The following is a 17,585-nucleotide window of genomic DNA, read 5'->3' on the forward strand; positions in this document are numbered from 1 at the left end:
TTCACGTTTTAAATCCAATGTTTTATGAAGTCAGAGCTTCCTTCACAATGATACAGTTCTCTCAAGACCTGAAAGTTACATGATTTTTCCTATTCATATCATCCTATCTACTTAAGAAGCATTAAAATCGTATAAATTCCTGCAAAACTATACTTTTGCTATTTTCTTTTTCAGTTTGATAAATTTTGTCTCAAAATAAAGAAAATGGCATCATGATTTGCTTGTAAAACGTCCTTTCAATAAAACGTATCAAGTGTCTACTATATAACTGGAGTTATAGAAATAAAACACAAGTCTCATACATTCATAGAGATAATATTCTAGTGGAAATTGACACATAATAATAACATTAGATAATGCTTTGTAGAAAAATAAACTAGAATAAAGGATTAAAAGTTGAAGGGGGGTATCATTTCTTACATAATAGATAATGGAATCAGAGGAAGCCTGTCTCAACAGGCTTTTATTAAAGCAGCTAAAAGTTAGGTAAAGTACAACCAGCTATTATTTTGAAAAGGCTCAGTGTATATACACTACTTCTGCAGAAATAAACAAGACATTGTACAACTGATGTTCCATGCGTAAATGTTGATAACCATCACCCTCATAAAATAATTTACATGACACCAAAAGATTAAATTTGTGAATTATCCTGAAATAACTGTTATGAATCATATATGCTTTTCTTATGGGAAAATCACTTATGCTTTAATCCGTGCCTATTGTACTTTATTTGACATATAATTACTAAAAGTTTAGTTATCTTTTTTTTTTTTTTTTTTTTTTGAGACAGAGTCTCACTCTGTCGCCCAGGCTGGAGTGCAGTGGTGCGATCTCGGCTCACTGCAAGTTCCTCCTGCCGGGTTCACATCATTCTCCTGCCTCAGCCTCCAGAGTATGTGGGACTACAGACGCCCGCCACCTCGCCCGGCTAATTTTTTGTATTTTTAGTAGAGACGGGGTTTCATCGTGTTAGCTAGGATGGTCTCGATTTCCTGACCTCGTGATCCGCCCACCTCGGACTCCCAAAGTGCTGGGATTACAGGTGTGAGCCACCGCGCCTGGCCTAATTATCTGACTCTTTAAAGTTTCTTCTGGCAAGCTGAAGTGATATTTTGCTAAAGAGGCAAATTAACAGTGACGATAATTGACCTCTGTCAAACTGAAATCAACAGAAGACACAGAAGAACAACCTAATGCAGGCAGGGCTTAAAACCTAGACGACGGGTTGATAGGTGCAGCAAACCACCATAGCACATGTATACCTATGTAACAAGCATGCATGTTCTGCACATGTATCCCGGAACTTAAAAGTGAAAAAAAAAAAAAAGGTGAGATACATATATATGTATGTGTGTGTGTATATATATATACATATATATGTGTGTATGTAATGAAATAGTATTCAGCCATAAAAAGGAACAAAATAATGGCATTTGCAGCAGACAGGATGGAATTGGAGACCATTATTCTAAGTGAAGTAACTCAGGAATGAAAAAACAAACATCATATGTTTTCACTCATAAGTGGAAACTAAACTATGAGGACTCAAATGCACAAGAATGATACAATGGAGTTTGGGGACTCAGGGGAAAGGGTGGGATGGAGGTGAGGGATTAAAGACTATTAATTAGATTAATTAGACTGCTTGTGCGCACCAAAATCTCAGAATTCACCATTAAAGAATTATTCATGTAACCAAAAAAAAAGAAAAAAAGTTTAAAATAATGGCAGCTAAATTAGGGTAATTAAGGGTAAAATAGTAAAGATACTTTAAACATCTTTTATGCTATCAAAATATGAGAACCACAGTTTAATAAATAATCACAACTAGATTGGAGTTAACTATAACATACTCAGCCATGGTGAGTCTACACTGTTAAGGAGGCAGAGGGACATGCCACATATTTCACAATAATTTAAAACATATATATTGCTTAATATTAGTCAACTTGGTTTTAAAAGAGTAAGCTCTAGGCATTTAGACACATTGCTTTGAGAAATGACATATTTCCTGGACTGGCCAGACTGCTTTTTGAGTAAATTGGAGCCACAAAAATCAAGGTATATATTGAATCCATGAATGTTATGATTTCTCATATGCAGCATTTTGAGGTTTTGATACATCAAAGCATTCTGAATAATAAAATCTCACATCTAATTTTTATCCTTATTTGAAGACACTCTCAAAATCTTCACATATTTCCAATTAGACTTTGAAAAAACAATAAGCTAAATTATTATTAAAACAAACTATATGTTTAATCTGAATATTATAATGATTAAAATGACCCACTCAGATTAAAATTGTGGTTGTTCAAATACTGCATGTTATTATTTATAAATGACAGTCAACAATGGGTACAGACGGACATAAAGAAAGAAAATAATAGACACTGAGGACTCCAAAAGGAGGGAGGATGGGAGGGGCATGAGGGCTGACAAATTAGCTATCAGCTACAGTGCTCACTATTTGGGTGGCTGGCACACTCGAAGCCTAAACCTCACCATTATGCAATATATCCATGTAACACACCTGCACATGTATCCCCTGAATCTAAAATAAAATTTAAAAAATAAAAAAAGTTAAAAATCATGGTCATATAAAAATAAATATATAAGGAAACAAAATCAATTACTCTGTAAGATCTTCTATCTTTTTTTCCACTAGAGTAGGAGGCACATTGGAAACAATGACTTGCATGTCCAGCTGATTGACCACAGAGACCTGAAAGAAGAAAAAACAGATTCATTTAATTTTTACTCCCTGAAATTTCCATAACCAGAAAACCCCCATATTACCTCTTCCCTACTATGCATAGACACAGTGGTTTCTGATTTTCGAATCCAGGAACAAATGTTTTGTTTTGTTTTTTAATTATACGATCTACACAAGGGGTTGAAGACTAACTGGGGCAGACTGAGCATGAGAAACTATTTGTTGTTTACCTTGAAATTAAGAATCCTGAGTGATTTCAATTGTTTTTGGTTTTGTGTTTGTTTTATTGGTTATTTACTGAGACATGAAGGGTGGCATTTTTTTTTAATTTGATTGTTAAGGAACGCCCAAGATAATGAAAAACACGTTTTATATTTTACAAGTCTTGAGAAATCATTTATTCATTACAACTAAGAATCTGAGGTATGACTGGCTAGAATAATTCATTCTATGAGGTTATCACATATAGTTTTCTTGTCTATTTAACCAACTTTAAATTTGTGTAGGTAGAGATACATATTTAGAACTTTACATATGGGTTAAATGAGCTAATTTAATGGCTATTGATAACTATGTATCATTCATTTAAAATCTACTGAATTTCTTCTATGTTCTTGTATTTGAAAAATAGAAGAAAAATAAAAATATTCTGTGCTTACGACATGGCATTTATTCTTTTTCTCAATATTCTACAGGTTTAACTCATTGAAATCTATCAACAGAATCAGGTTGTTATAAATATCATTTCAATTTAAAATAAAGAAACATAAATTGAGGATATATTCAATAACTTAATCCTAATTAAATGCAGTCTGCCTTACACCAGAGCTTGTGCTCTTTACTGTTATCCAATACTGATATAAAAAATCTAAAAAGTCATATATTATCATGCACATATATTTACACAGTATTAAAATAGAAATGCATTTGTACCAGAATCATAAATTGAACACTCTGTGTTAGGCATATTTAGCACCGTATCTCAATACAATCTACAGTAGGGAGTAATTTCACATTGCCATACTTTTTTTTATAGGCTCCAGATTATTTACATATAGAGACCTCTATTAGGAGTCACAAACTCAAATGCCTTCAAGAACCAGGCAGGTAACTTAAATGAGAAAAGTAGCCAAAAGTATGAAATGACAGAAAGAAGTGTAAGTAACACAAATCCGAGAGCACATAACTCAGCTGAAGAGGTCAGCTACTACTCACCTCTAAGGAATATTGCAATGTGGGGAAGAAAAAATCCAGATTTCCTAGATCTTTCAGTTTTTTAGGAAAAAAAGAAATCCAAAATATTATGTAAAATGTTTGCAACTAGTTAGAAATCTATCAAACCATTGTGTGAGCCTGATCAATCATATCTGAAGACTGTATTAAGACAGGAGTAGGTCTGATTATTACTTCTGAGCAAGCAGTTTATGCTGGCAGTTCTAACCTTGTACCCCTGACCCGTCATAGGTGTCTGGGACCAAATGACTAAATTTCTCTTCAACATGTAAATGAGTCTTGATTGTCTTTTTACAAAACACATCTAACTTCACTAGCAAAACAGTTAATTACAGTTTTTGTATCATTTTGTTTTTTTCTTATTGGTCTTGAGTAAAAGAGGATATAGAAGTTGCATAGAAATATTTTTTGTTTTATTGTTTTTGAGTTTTTAGCAGTAAAATTACATGATAAAAATTTCTAGAAGTATATATATGAAACTTGTATAACTGTTCCCTCCCTCCCTCTCCTCCTTCCTTCTTTCTTCCTTCCCTCTCCTCCTTTTTTTTCTTTCTTTTAACATTGGGCCAGAAACAGTTAAAAAAAAAGTTTTGATAAAAATCAAACCGCCTGGAACAAGTAGTAACAATAGGGTGTTATCCCAAGGAGAAGTATAATCACTAGGCCTCATTCTCTGTTCCCTGAAGCTCCCATCATCTCCTTTAACTGCTGGGCTCAGAAGTACTGGAGTCCTGGCCTCAAGGCAGAGGAGCTTTTGCAGTGCGACTAGTACTGAAGCACTTCCTAATTCCACCATCTGTTGGGAGAAAGCTCCTGGACCATGATGTGGGTTATGGATAGGATGAGTGGTAGGGAGCATTAGCAGGATACTGGAAAAGAGAAGAAAATGAGTAGGAGAAATAACTCTTTATTACTAGTTCTTTCAGTGGAGAATTGTTAAGACTGTCTGACCTGTCAAACTGTCCTCTTCTCACACGTCTGTCTCCTGGTCGGGTAAGCATGTGCTTCAACCCACCTTTTCTGGCTGACAGACGACTGTTAGAGATCCCCTACTATTAGTATCCCTCAAATTCTCCACTATCTCTTAGTGGAGAAATCGATGTGTGTTCCCAGTGGGAAGACAGAAAAAGCTGGATGAACAGCTAACCAGTCTATACTTCTGATTACCAAATATTTATTTGATTATTTTCCACACAAATAGAACAGTCTTATCAAAGTTAACACCTGAATCTCAGATGTCATGCTGTTCTTTTTATCAGGTCTAGAGGGAACTCCTGATGTTTTAGTGATCCAGCAAACACATTCACCCAGTATAGATGGTGGAAAAATACAGAATATCCAATAGAAATTCCTATTTGAAGAGGACAATAATGGTAGACATACAGAATTGTCCAGGCCAATTCTGAACTCCTGTTGGGTATATATAATGTAGATCCCCATCCTGGGAGCAGGAGATTTCCTTGATTAAATGCTGTTTCTACCCTAAGATAGGAAGGCTTATGTTTGGTCTTCCTCTGTGGCTGCTGAATCTATCCTCCACTAGTTACTACTTAGTTCCTTTCCCACCTTTGTTTTTGTTCACATCACGTATAATATTTGTAAGGTGTGACCGATTTCTGGTATATACAGCCTGACACCTGCTTGTGTGGTTTTTTGGATCTATATCAGTAAGAACCAGGCAGAAAATTCATGCACATGTGAAATTTTTTTTTTTTAATTTAAGTCTACATTGCAAGAATCAGATAATTTGAAGACAGTTTAATGAAGGGTCTATTTTTGAAGGTCTGGGCAGCCTTCTTTGCAGTTTAGTGGAGCCATATTATGGAGTTCTGACCAATGTAAACTTAGTGGAAGGGAAAGAATGAATGTTCTTAAATCTGAAGGATAGTCAGTGCTTTCCCTTCATCAGAAAGATAAGTTACTTATTCAAAATATTTTAAGCCAGGCATGGTGCCTCACACCTGTAATCCCAGCACTTTGGGAGACTGAGGCAGGCTGATCAATTGAGGCCAAGAGTTTGAGAGCAGCCTGGCCAACATGGTGAAACCCTGTCTCTACTAAAAATACAAAAAATAGCCAGGCATGGTGGTGCATGCCTGTAATTCCAGCTACTCTGGAGGCTGAGGCACGAGAATTGCTTGAACCCGGGAGGCAGAGGTTGCAGAGAGTCAATATCATGCCACTGCACTCCAGTCTGGGCGAGAGACTCTGTCTCAAAAAAAAAAAAAAAAGTGAGATTTTGTGCAAAATTCTGACTGAAATAGCGGGAGCTAACATTTAAGGTATCTAGAATATATCCATTTTAAGGTTACATTTTATTAACAAGATTTTATGATGTTAATACATTTTGAAAATATACTTTTATATTTTATTTTAAAGATATAAAAAGAAAAAACATTTAATTCTGATAAATTAACAGAAGTCACACTACCAGGAGTAGTTGTCTCACACTTACCTCTAAATCATTACTTTAAAATTTTTAAATCTCCTCAAAGTGCTAATGTCTGGTTTATGTAGAACACACACATTTTGACTATGCAAATGAAGAAATAAGATATTACAGTTTACATTTGGTCTTTGACAGAAATTCTACATCCTAACTCTCGTTTGTTTTATCATCTATAACAAGGATATTTAGCTGTTTAAGATTAGTAGATTTTATTTATGCTACTTTTCCAGTATAGCTTCTGCAAATATGCAAATATTTCCAGAAATTTGCATGTCAGTTTATTACACCAAATATTTAATAATTCTCTGTAAAATTATTTAATTCTGTAGGTTAATAACTAATGAAAGCTTTATAGATATGTTTCCATCATCGAGATTGATATTTGTAATGGATTCAAATTACTAGGTATTGTTAAAAAGAAGAGAAATAACATTTGTGAAGCACAAAATTAAAAAAGCAATGGTTGGAAATTTACATGTTACTATTTCTATGTCCTTCCATTTATTCTCATAAGTTTCTTTTCTTTCTTCCTCTATATTCTCATAAAGTTTAAATAGTGCTGTCCAATAGAAATACAATGTGAGCCACGAATACAAATCACATATGTAATTTTAAATTTTCTGACACCCATATTAGAAAGATAAAAATAATAAGATTAATTCAAGAACACATTTAACCCAATATGTTTAATATATATTTAGTAAAATATCATTTTAACATGTAAAGAACATTTTACATATTTTTATCGAAGTCTTTGAAATCCAGTGTGTATTTTATACTTATAGTACATCTCCATGTGACCTAGCCATGTTGCAAATATTCAATAGCTACATTTGGCTGAGAGCTAGCATATTGGACAACCCAACTTTAGAGACATTCATCATCTCCTGCTTGAACTGTCTTTCCTAACTGGTCTCTGCTGCAAACTCACATTTTATTAAATAAAAGAGGTGTTTCAATAATCTATTTAGATAATTATGTATTTTCTTTTTTAAATACTATACCAAAATTTAGTTTCCACATGAAATCTGAAACCATGTTCAGTCATACTACAATCTATTTGTCTGTTTTGTACTTTTTTTTTCTTTTTTGAGATGGAGTTTTGCTCTTGTTGCCCACGCTAGAATGCAAATGGCGTGATCTCAGCTCACAGAAACCTCTGCCTCCTGGGTTCAAGCAATTCTCCTGCCTCATTCTCCTGAGTATCTGGGATTACAGGCACCCATCGCCGCACCTGGCTAATTTTTGTATTTTTAGTAGAGACGAGGTTTCACCATGTTGGCCAGGATGATCTTGAACTCGTGACTTCAGGTGATTTGCCTGCCTGAGCCTCCCAAAGTGCTGGGATTACAGGCTGAGCCAACACACCCGGCCATTGTACTTTGAATTGATTTTTTACACATGCATAATTTTTTAACATCTTGCATGGGCTACTTGGAAAATGTAAGTTTACTGAACACTGCAGATACTGCAAATATCAACACATTTCATTACACAATATCAATAAATAAATCACATTATTTAATACAACCACTGACTGATCAAAAAAGTCTAAATATTCGAAAGCTAGTCAAGTTTACAGTGACAGGTACATTTTTTTAATGCTATAATTTGTGCTTGAAAGCTTCAATATTATCATTAGTTGGTTGTTTTCAATGAAATGACAGGCTCCCTTCATCCGTTTTGTGTAAATGCCTACCAAATACTTAAGTTTGAATAACCATATTTTGTCTCTAAGTTGCTCTTTCATATAAAAATGTTAGTCCATTTAAAAAGCAGCTAGTTCAGCTTGCATAGTGCTTTTCCTTGAGGCAACCATCTTCCACATACAGCAGATGTACTCTATGCATACTTCTCATTTCATCAACAAAATATTGAAAAGGCGTTTAGGATACTTTCATTGATAGTTTAGCTAGCTGCCTAGATAGATTTACAGTATTTACTAAGGCAATGAATGTGAGGTTTAGGAGAGAAAGGAGTCAAGAAATTTTTTGCTAAGGAACTCAAAGTGATTTGGTCATCAAATAAAATGAGGAAGACTATAGGTGGAAGAAATGTGATGAAGAAGAGAAATCCATTAGGAAATACTAAATAAACACCTTTTACAAATATTCAAGTGGAATTGCTACATGTACAAATAAATATGCAAATCTGGTGTTCAGGAATGAGCTTTAGTGTAAAGATGTAAGTTTGAGCGCTTTTACTATGTAGATGATATTTTAAAGTTACGGGACTAAGTGAGCTTAACAAGTTAGTGAGTGCGGATAGAAAAGACATTTAATGTCTGAGCCCTGAGAAACCTCAATACTAAAAGGTCAGGAGAAGGCAATGAACCAGTAAAGGAGACTGAGAAGGAGTAAACAATGAGATAGTAGGTAAACAAGGGAGTGTGGTGGGTGGTCTGAAACCTTAGTGAGGGTAATAGTCAAGCATTGCTGATGGTTCAAGTAAGATAAGGACTGACATGACGAGTACATTTCCTAACATGGAAGTCATTGGTAGCATCGACAAGAATAGTTTGGAAGAGTGTTTGGAGAGAAAACACTCTTATGATTAGAGGGTTTAAGAGAGATTCAATAGTGAGAAATAAGTCAAATCTAACATAGAATTTTGCTAAAAAGAAGAATAGAAAAATGGATGGCAGCTAGAAGGTGATATAGATTAAGGGATGTTTTATAATTTTTGGAAGATAAAAAAAGCATTGTTGTGAGAATAATCTGATATAAGGAAGAAATTTATATTAATAATGTAGAAAAGAAATGGGAGAGCTGCTGAGGCAATGTCCTGGAGCTGGCGAGTGGGAATTGAATCTACTGCATAAGTAGAGGTACAGGCTTTAGATAAAAACAGAGAATTCATCTAAAGGAGCCAGAAAGAAGGCAAAGAATGTTGGTCTAGATTCTGGAGGGTAGGTAGATTTAGCAGTAGGAGTCATAGAAGTGTCCTTCTAAATGCTTTAGTATTATTTTTCTGTGAAATAGCATGCCAATTAATCAGGCCATAGTGAGAATGAGGACAAGGTATTGGAGAATTAGGAGCAGAGAAGATTTTCTAGGACATTGAGGCAAAATAGAGTGATTACTGACCAAAGCAAAAGCTCATTTGGAGGGTTTGTTTTAGTCATTAATTTAAATTGATACTGATGCAGGAGAATAGGGTCTGGAGGCAGGGAACCTAAGGCCAATTTGTGCTGACTTCCTAAAGCTAAATCAAAGGGAAAACGCCAAGGTCTGGGGGAAGGGAATCTAAGGCCAATTCATGATTGTTTTCTAATGGTGGATTAAACAGGAAACTCCTGGGGCTGGGGGCAGGGAAACTAAACCAATTAATGCCAACTTCCTAAAGCTAAACCAAAAAAAAAAAAAAAAATACCATCTCCCCACATCCCACCTGAGTAACAAAGGATCAAAGGCTACTCTCCCTAAAACCCTCCCCCTTCCCCCATGTCTCAGATGGAAAGGGAAAGTGCCTAGGAGTGGCTGTGGGCCAAGCAGGGGCCATTCTTTCATTTGCTTAGGGCACCAATCCACTCAGGCCTTGGGTCAATTCAGCTCAGCCTTTAGCCTCAGGCCAAATCCTTCATCCAGATAACGGGTAGCCCATAGGGACCTCAAAAGGAGTATTAAAACCCAGAAAACTTTGTAACCAGGCCCTTGAGTCACTTGCTTGAGTCCACTCCCAACCTGTGGAGAGCTTTCTTGCTTTAATAAATCCCTGCTTTCCAAGGTTGCACTGTTGCAGTAAGCCAGGATCGCACCACTGCACTACAGCCTGGGAGACAGACGGAGAGTCCGTCTCAAAAATAATAATAAAATACAATATAAATACATAAATAAATAAATACCCACTTTCCTTGCTTCGTTCCTTTGTTTCATTCCTGTGTTAATTTGTGTGTTTTGTTCAATTCTTTGTTCAAAACACCAATGACATGGACACTTCACACTCAAAGCCTTCCTTCATGTAACAATACTATAGCTAAGCATGGTGGTGCGTGCTTGCAGTCCTAGACGCTAGGGAGGCTGAGGTGGGAGGATTGCTTGAGCCCAGGATTTCGAGGTTGCAATAAGCTTTGATTACACCACTGCACTTTGACCTGGGTGATGGAACCAGACCTTGTTTCTTAACAACAACAACAAATAGAATTTTGTATGTTTTTGCAGACATAATCAGCATGGATATAGGTCTGGAGAAAGGAGACAGTCGGAATTAACCAAAGTGGAGGTTTTGCTAAGTGAACATGACATAGAGAAAGAAAGCAAGTTAAATTTTATATGATGGAGTGCTTATTATAATTGGTAATGCATTATAAATCCAGTAAACAACAAAGAGAGAACATGAGAGGTTCTCATGAGAGAACACAATGGAAGTTAAAATTATAGTAGGCTGATTGGACTGGACATCCTGGTAGGAACAAAAGAATGCTGGATTTAGCTGCAATGTTAATTAAATGTTATGGACAAAGAGTGGGAGATTTGAAATGGAGATTATAAAGGTAATGGCAAAAAATAACTATGGTTCTAAGTGGTTGGAATAAAGTGGAGGGTAATTGGAGGAAAGACATTCAAAAATTGTAAGTTCAGAATATTGGAAGAATCATCTCTGCATATAATAAAATTGCCAAAAATTTAGGACAGGAGAATTTTTTTTTTGTTATACTTTAAGTTCTAGGGTACATGTGCACAACGTGCAGGTTTGTCACATATGTATACATGTGCCATGTTGGTGTGCTGCACCCATTAACTTGTCACTTACATTAGGTATATCTCCTAATGCTATCCCTCCCCACTCCCCCCACCCCACAACAGGCCCCGGTGTGTGATGTTCCCCTTCCTGTGTAGGACAGGAGAACTGTTGGAGATAGTTGCAATAGCTTAGGAGCTAAACTCTGAAGCAACAATGGAGAATGACCCAAGGTTTGGGAGACAACAACAGGCAGCGAGTGATAGTGTCAGACCATGAGAATGAAAGCTGGATTTTTAGGAACGAGGAAGGATTTGGAAGTGGCAATGTTATAGACTAAGGATCCTACTCTGCCAGCGGGCAGTACGAAGACTATGGCAAATAAAAATAGGAAATAATACAAACAAACAAAAATCGTTACTTGAGAAAGCAGCAGTAGAAATAGTGTCCTCAGAAGAAAACCAGATTTTCAGTAAGCAAGAAGGTTTTATCTACATTTAACATTTTCTCTTCATATACTCATAAAAATTTCTAATGGCTTCCCAGTGCTTCTAGAAAAATGTTTTGACATGTTTCGATGTGGCTCCCATCTTTTATATGGGCCACCTACTTCCATTTCCAGCCCCATTCCTCATTCACTTTTCCTCTCACACTCTTTTGGACTGAGTACACATTCGTAATTTATTCAGACTTGTCATCTCTCTTCCTTCTTGGTTTTGGCACTCATACTCTCTGCGTAAACCTCTTATTTATCTCCTATCTCCTTTCTCTTGACTGAAAGGATTGCAAAGCTTATCATAAATATCATTTGGCTAGGATAATGTACTAGATGTTATTAGTTTGCATCAGAATATGATACCATATAAATAACAAATTATGATTTATTTGAATTAAATTTATTTCTTTGTAAATATATTTTGAATGATATTAAAAGGCATATTCTTAAATTTCCACATAATAGGTATGGAATTCAAATATTAAAAACAAACTTTACGTCTCATAGATACATTAATATATACATAATATATAAATATTATATATAATTAGATTTGATATATATTTAAAGATTATGTATTAAAATTATATATTATGTAAAGATTATATATATTTTGTTTGTGTTGATTTTTACAGTATTTTAATTACACTTAGTGTAGTGATTTTATTGTTTAGTTTCTATTTTATTTTTTATTTTTTGAGACACAGTCTCACTCTGTCGCCCAGGCTGGAGTGCAGTGGCTTGATCTCGGCTCACTGCAACTTCTGCCTACTGGGTTCAAGAGATTCTCCTGCCTCAGCCTCCCAAGTAGCTGGAATTACAGGTGTGTGCCACCATGCCCAGCTAATTTTTGTATTTTTAGTAGAGACAGAGTTTTACCATCTTTGCCAGGCTGGTCTCAAACTCCTGACCTCAAGTGATCCTCCCGCCTCGACCTCCCAAAGTGCTGGGATTACAGGTGTGAGCTACCATGCCTGGCCTTATTGTTTAGCTTTTAAGCATCAAAATGTGCATATCTTAAATAATAGAAAAATAGAATAGGAGATTGTGTTACATGAAATAAGCCAAGAACTGAAAGTTAAACACTACATGCTCTTATTCATATGTGGAATCTAAAAAAAGATGATCTCATAAAAATAAAGTGTATAAGGTTCTATAAGATTTACCGATCTTAATTTCATCAAAAATTTATGTCAAACTTAATAACTCCAATGTCAAAAGCTTCCTGGCTTAGAGTGGCCTTCATTTACTCTATTGCAGCTTTACTGTTAAAAATGAAATGAGAATGTTCCTGGAGGACTGTTTTGGCCACAATCATGGTGATTGTTTTTCACCATTATCTAAGAAGAAAAATATTTGATCATTGATATCTGCATGTATATGAAAGTTACGCTTGTCCAGGGAACTAAATGAGAAGAACTGTGAAAAAATGAAAATTTATGACGTAAAGAACAAAAGACAACTTATTCTTGATCTGTTTTTATGTGACAAATATTTCCAATGAATATACTTTTTATTAGATTCATCAGACAAAAGTCCAAATGACCCATGCTTTCAAGTTGGTGAAGAGTCCACAGGATATATGCACTGGTGTTACATATTTTGAATAAAAGCTAATATCAAACTTCCCTTTCAAATGATCTATCACTAAACTTCTGCACAGCCTAAGTGAAAATTAGAACAGTGATATTATTGACTATAGCCAAATATAACTTAGTTAAGGCTAATCAATGTCATCATTGGGAATTTTGATAGAACAAAGAAATAAATACTATTGGAACAAAATTTTCCCCAAATATTTTTTTGTTTTCTCAATTACAAAATGCTGAAAGAAATGAAAACAAATAATTTCACGGTTTAATTTCTATAGTATAACTCTGTGAATCATTTAAAATTTTTATGTAGCACTGGACAACACTATATTAAAAATGAGCTTTGAAGACAAAATAGAAATCCAATGCTTATAACTTTGCTGTTACTATCACATTTTTTCAAATATTATAATGTTTTTCTCAAAGGTCAAGAAAAATAAACACCTTATGCTCTTTTATATATATATATATATATGTATGTATATATATATATATATGTATGTGTATATATATATGAACCATATATTTACATATCCCTAAACTATAGTGACTAACAATCTAGGTGAAAATTAATAATAATTATGTTTTTGAAAACCCATTTTAAATTAATCTTAGAAGTTCTATAAACTGAAAACACTGACCCATGGCTAGTATTGCAGCTACTTCCCTTTTCTGAAGTTTTATCTACTTACGAGTACATCGGCTTTGCCACTCAGTCCCTTCCCATAGTCATCAGTTGCAATAACTTGAAACTTGAAGTAGGATCTCCTCATATTATGGAAGAGCATAGCAGTTTTGATAAGCCCTGTATATGTTTCCACTACAAATCCTTCTTTTCCCTCTTTAATTGGTGGTATTATGAGTCTGTAGGCCATGACACTATAATTGCCAGTATCTTTATCAGTAGCCTAGAAGGAGAAAAAAAAGAGATTATAATTATTATAATTAAGCAGTAAAAGATAACCCTTATGAAAGGGCTTACTTTTGTTTGTAAGAATAAGGTTTCTTATGTAATAATAACACAATAAAGCCCTCCTAAATGTCTATTTTTTCTGGATATAGTTATGTAGATTAATAGACTTTGTGTCCACAGTTTCGAATGGTTGTTATTAGAATGATAATAACTACTGAAGTATGAATAAAAGGGACATAGGTATAATTTTGTACCCTTTAACAAATTTCTCCCTACTCCTCCTTTCCTTTTACCCTTACCAGCCTCCAGTATCTTGTATTCTACACTTTATTTTTATGAGATTACCTTTTTTTTAGATTCCACATATGAATAAGAACATGTATGTGGCGTTTAACTTTCTGTTCTTGGCTTATTTCATGTAACATAATGTCTTAGATAGGGAGAATACATTCTAGTGCTCTATACCACTGTAGAATAACTATAGTTAACAATAGTATATAGTTCCAAATAGCTAGAAGAATGATATCGAATTTTCCCAATATAAAGAAGTGATAACTGTTTGAGACAATAGATATGCTAATTACCCTGATTTGATTGCTATGCATTATACATATAGAAACATCTATATACCCAATAAGTAAGTACTATTATTTGTCAATTTAAAAAATAGATTTTAAAAAAAACAGACATAGACACTAACAGAGTCAATGAATCAAGACTTTTCGTTTACATGTTTATTGAGTTCAACTCTGTGTGCTGATCCAAATTGGTTGAAAAATGTGATTGGTTGTTTACCTAATGTTTGTCTTGCTGTAATAGTCATATAATGTGATGGTATTTTTGATGTAGTATATAGGCTAAGGGGGATAAATATAAAACAATGTAGTAAAATATCTCAAATGAAATAAAGTTCAGAGTTATAACAAATTTAGAGATGCATAAAAATATCCTCATTAATTAATGCCATAACATAATTCTCTAATTAGAGTTAGAATACTATCCGACTTCCTTTTTAAGCATCCTGTATCCTGATTAAGCATATTTGTTCCTGGTGATAGGTACTTATGATCCACATATTAAAGTTTCCTACCATTTAGAATTAAAAAGGACTAAAACATTGTTTAGATTTTTTTCATTTGTTTTTAAATACAGCTATGAGAATCATATATTGGGCTGGTTTTATAGTGTCTAATTAGGGGGAATTTTTTAGAATGTCTATTTCAGAACTATTTCACAGTGAAATACTTGGAAAATAAATGGTAGCTAGGAGAGTTTTAGAGACTTGATAAAAGACTATGTATACCTTATTCATGATACTAGAGATGTAAGTTATACATTTTCATTTATTATAACAATAATTATTATTTTTATTATGATTATTCCTATTTTTACCTATGCTATTATTATTATGAGTATGCATTTACGATCTGCCATTACTAAGAATCGCTAAGAATCATACAAAATACAATCATACAAAAATAGTCTTATCTAATAACAATATAAAAAACTGAGTAAAACAATATATTGTTTTACTTATATAAATTAGTGCTATCCAATAAAATATTCTTAATCAGCTCTGTCTTATGCAGTAGGTACTAGCCAAATATGACAAATGAAAAGTGGTTGATGTGACCAAGAAACTGAAATTTCAATTTAATCTGATTTTAATTTAAGTTACATAATGAAAGGCTACATAATAAGTGATAAAGTTGAGACACAAATGAATAAATAGTAAATAATAGCAAATGTGTATTAAATACAGCATCAACTTGATTTAGCTTCAAATTCTATATATATTGTGAACCATTTAAAACGTTTCCAGATAATCATATCTACTTGTTAGAAAAGGTAATTTAAACTACACAATCCTGATAATTTCACTTCAGGATCACCTATTTCATGAATTTTTCTAGGGAGTTAATATTCTCTCTTCTTTATTTTTTCTCTGTCACCCAGGCTGGAGTGCAATGGCATAAACTCGGCTCACTGAACCTTAGTCTGCCAGGTTCAGGCTAGCCTCACATGTCAGCCTCTGAGTAGCTGGGACTATAGGCACCCCACTACACCTGGCTAATTCTTTGCAGACACAGGGTCTCACTATGTTGCCTGGGCTGGTCTCAAACTCCTTGACTGAAGCAGTCCTCCCATCTTGGCCTACCAAAGTGCTGGGATTACAGACATGAGCCACTGTGCCAAGCCTAAAATTGTCTTTAGAAGAGGACAAGCTCAAACTACCAGCTAATCACTTTAGATAGTTTACATGGCTTACAGCATGGCAGAGCTCAGTTTTGATATTAGAGTAATAGTAATTAGTTATCAATGTTAGGTCACATTCTCACTTAAAGGAAAAAGAAAATGAACAAAGAAAGAAAAATAGTATCAAAGTTTTTTGTACTTAAACTTTGAACCACAGGTTTATAATCACTTAACAAAGGATAGCATAAGATAGAAAAAGCATATTCCCAGCTAAAATACGTCAAAGTCTGAGTCAAGGTATCCAAGACATTTCTTCCACATAGAATGAGCAAATTTGGGACTAATGTCAAATCAGTCAGATTTGGTTACATATTATTCTCTGTCTTCTTATTAACATGGATATTTCTCTGAAACAAACTTTTTATTATTAATGTAAACTTTATAAAGGAATAACAAACATGCAAAAAGTGTACAACTTATAAATGTAAAGCTCATTAAAATTTTGCAAAATACACACATCCACATGACCAGCATTTGCATCAAGAAACAAAACAAGCCAGGCATAGTGACTCATGCCTGTAATACCAACACTTTGGGAGGCTAAGGCTGGAGGATCACCTAAGCCCAGGAGCTTGAAACCAGCCTGAACAACATAGTGAAACTCTTATCTCTTGAAAAAAAAAAAAATTACCCATATTCCAGAATGCACTTCATGCACTTGGAGTCACAATCTGAGACCTTCTTAAGGAAAACCACTTTCCTAATCTAACATTGTTGATTAGTTATGCCTATTTTTTAAACTTTACATTGATTGAATTGTAAAATATGTTCTGTTTTCTGTCTGACTTATTTCATTCAATTTCGCATTGTAAGATTCTAAGCCCTCGTATATAAAATAAATACTGTATAACAACACAATCACATTTGGAAAAGAAAAGGTGGTTACCATAAAATCACAGTGATTGCTTGGTACATTAAGCTACTTTACACAGTTCTGACTGATTAACTTCCAAATTCAGTAAGCAGGTAATTTCACTTTGCAATATTCCTAATATATTAAATTATGATAACTACAAAATAGTCACATTCCATCTTAAAAGATTAAAGTGTTTTGTTAAATGTGCCTTTCCTGAAACAAATTATCACTTAATGCAAAAGTTTGGGTGTGGAACTAGACAATTTAACTCAGAAATAACTATTTTCTTTTATGATTTTTCATATAAATGCCCTAATATTTGCGGAAAATAGTCAAGAATGAGATAAAAGTTTTTTTAAAAAATCATGTTTACTGGAATTAAAAAAAAAAA

General features: G+C 34.1%; 1 protein-coding gene across 9 annotated transcripts in view; it reads right to left on the bottom strand.

The window, feature by feature from the left end:
* Window positions 1-17,585, bottom strand: part of PCDH15 (protocadherin related 15) — a 1,819,045-nt gene that overhangs the window by 54,705 nt on the left and 1,746,755 nt on the right. For all 9 annotated transcript variants that reach the window (XM_055274344.2, XM_055274341.2, XM_055274340.2 and 6 more), the window contains 2 exons: window positions 13,862-14,077; window positions 2,640-2,728 (listed from right to left, as the gene is read on the bottom strand). In XM_055274344.2, coding sequence (XP_055130319.1) covers window positions 2,640-2,728; window positions 13,862-14,077 — 305 coding nt within the window. The remainder of the gene's footprint in view (window positions 1-2,639; window positions 2,729-13,861; window positions 14,078-17,585) is intronic.

This window comes from Symphalangus syndactylus, chromosome 4, assembly GCF_028878055.3.
Source record: "Symphalangus syndactylus isolate Jambi chromosome 4, NHGRI_mSymSyn1-v2.1_pri, whole genome shotgun sequence".
NCBI lineage: Eukaryota > Metazoa > Chordata > Mammalia > Primates > Hylobatidae > Symphalangus > Symphalangus syndactylus.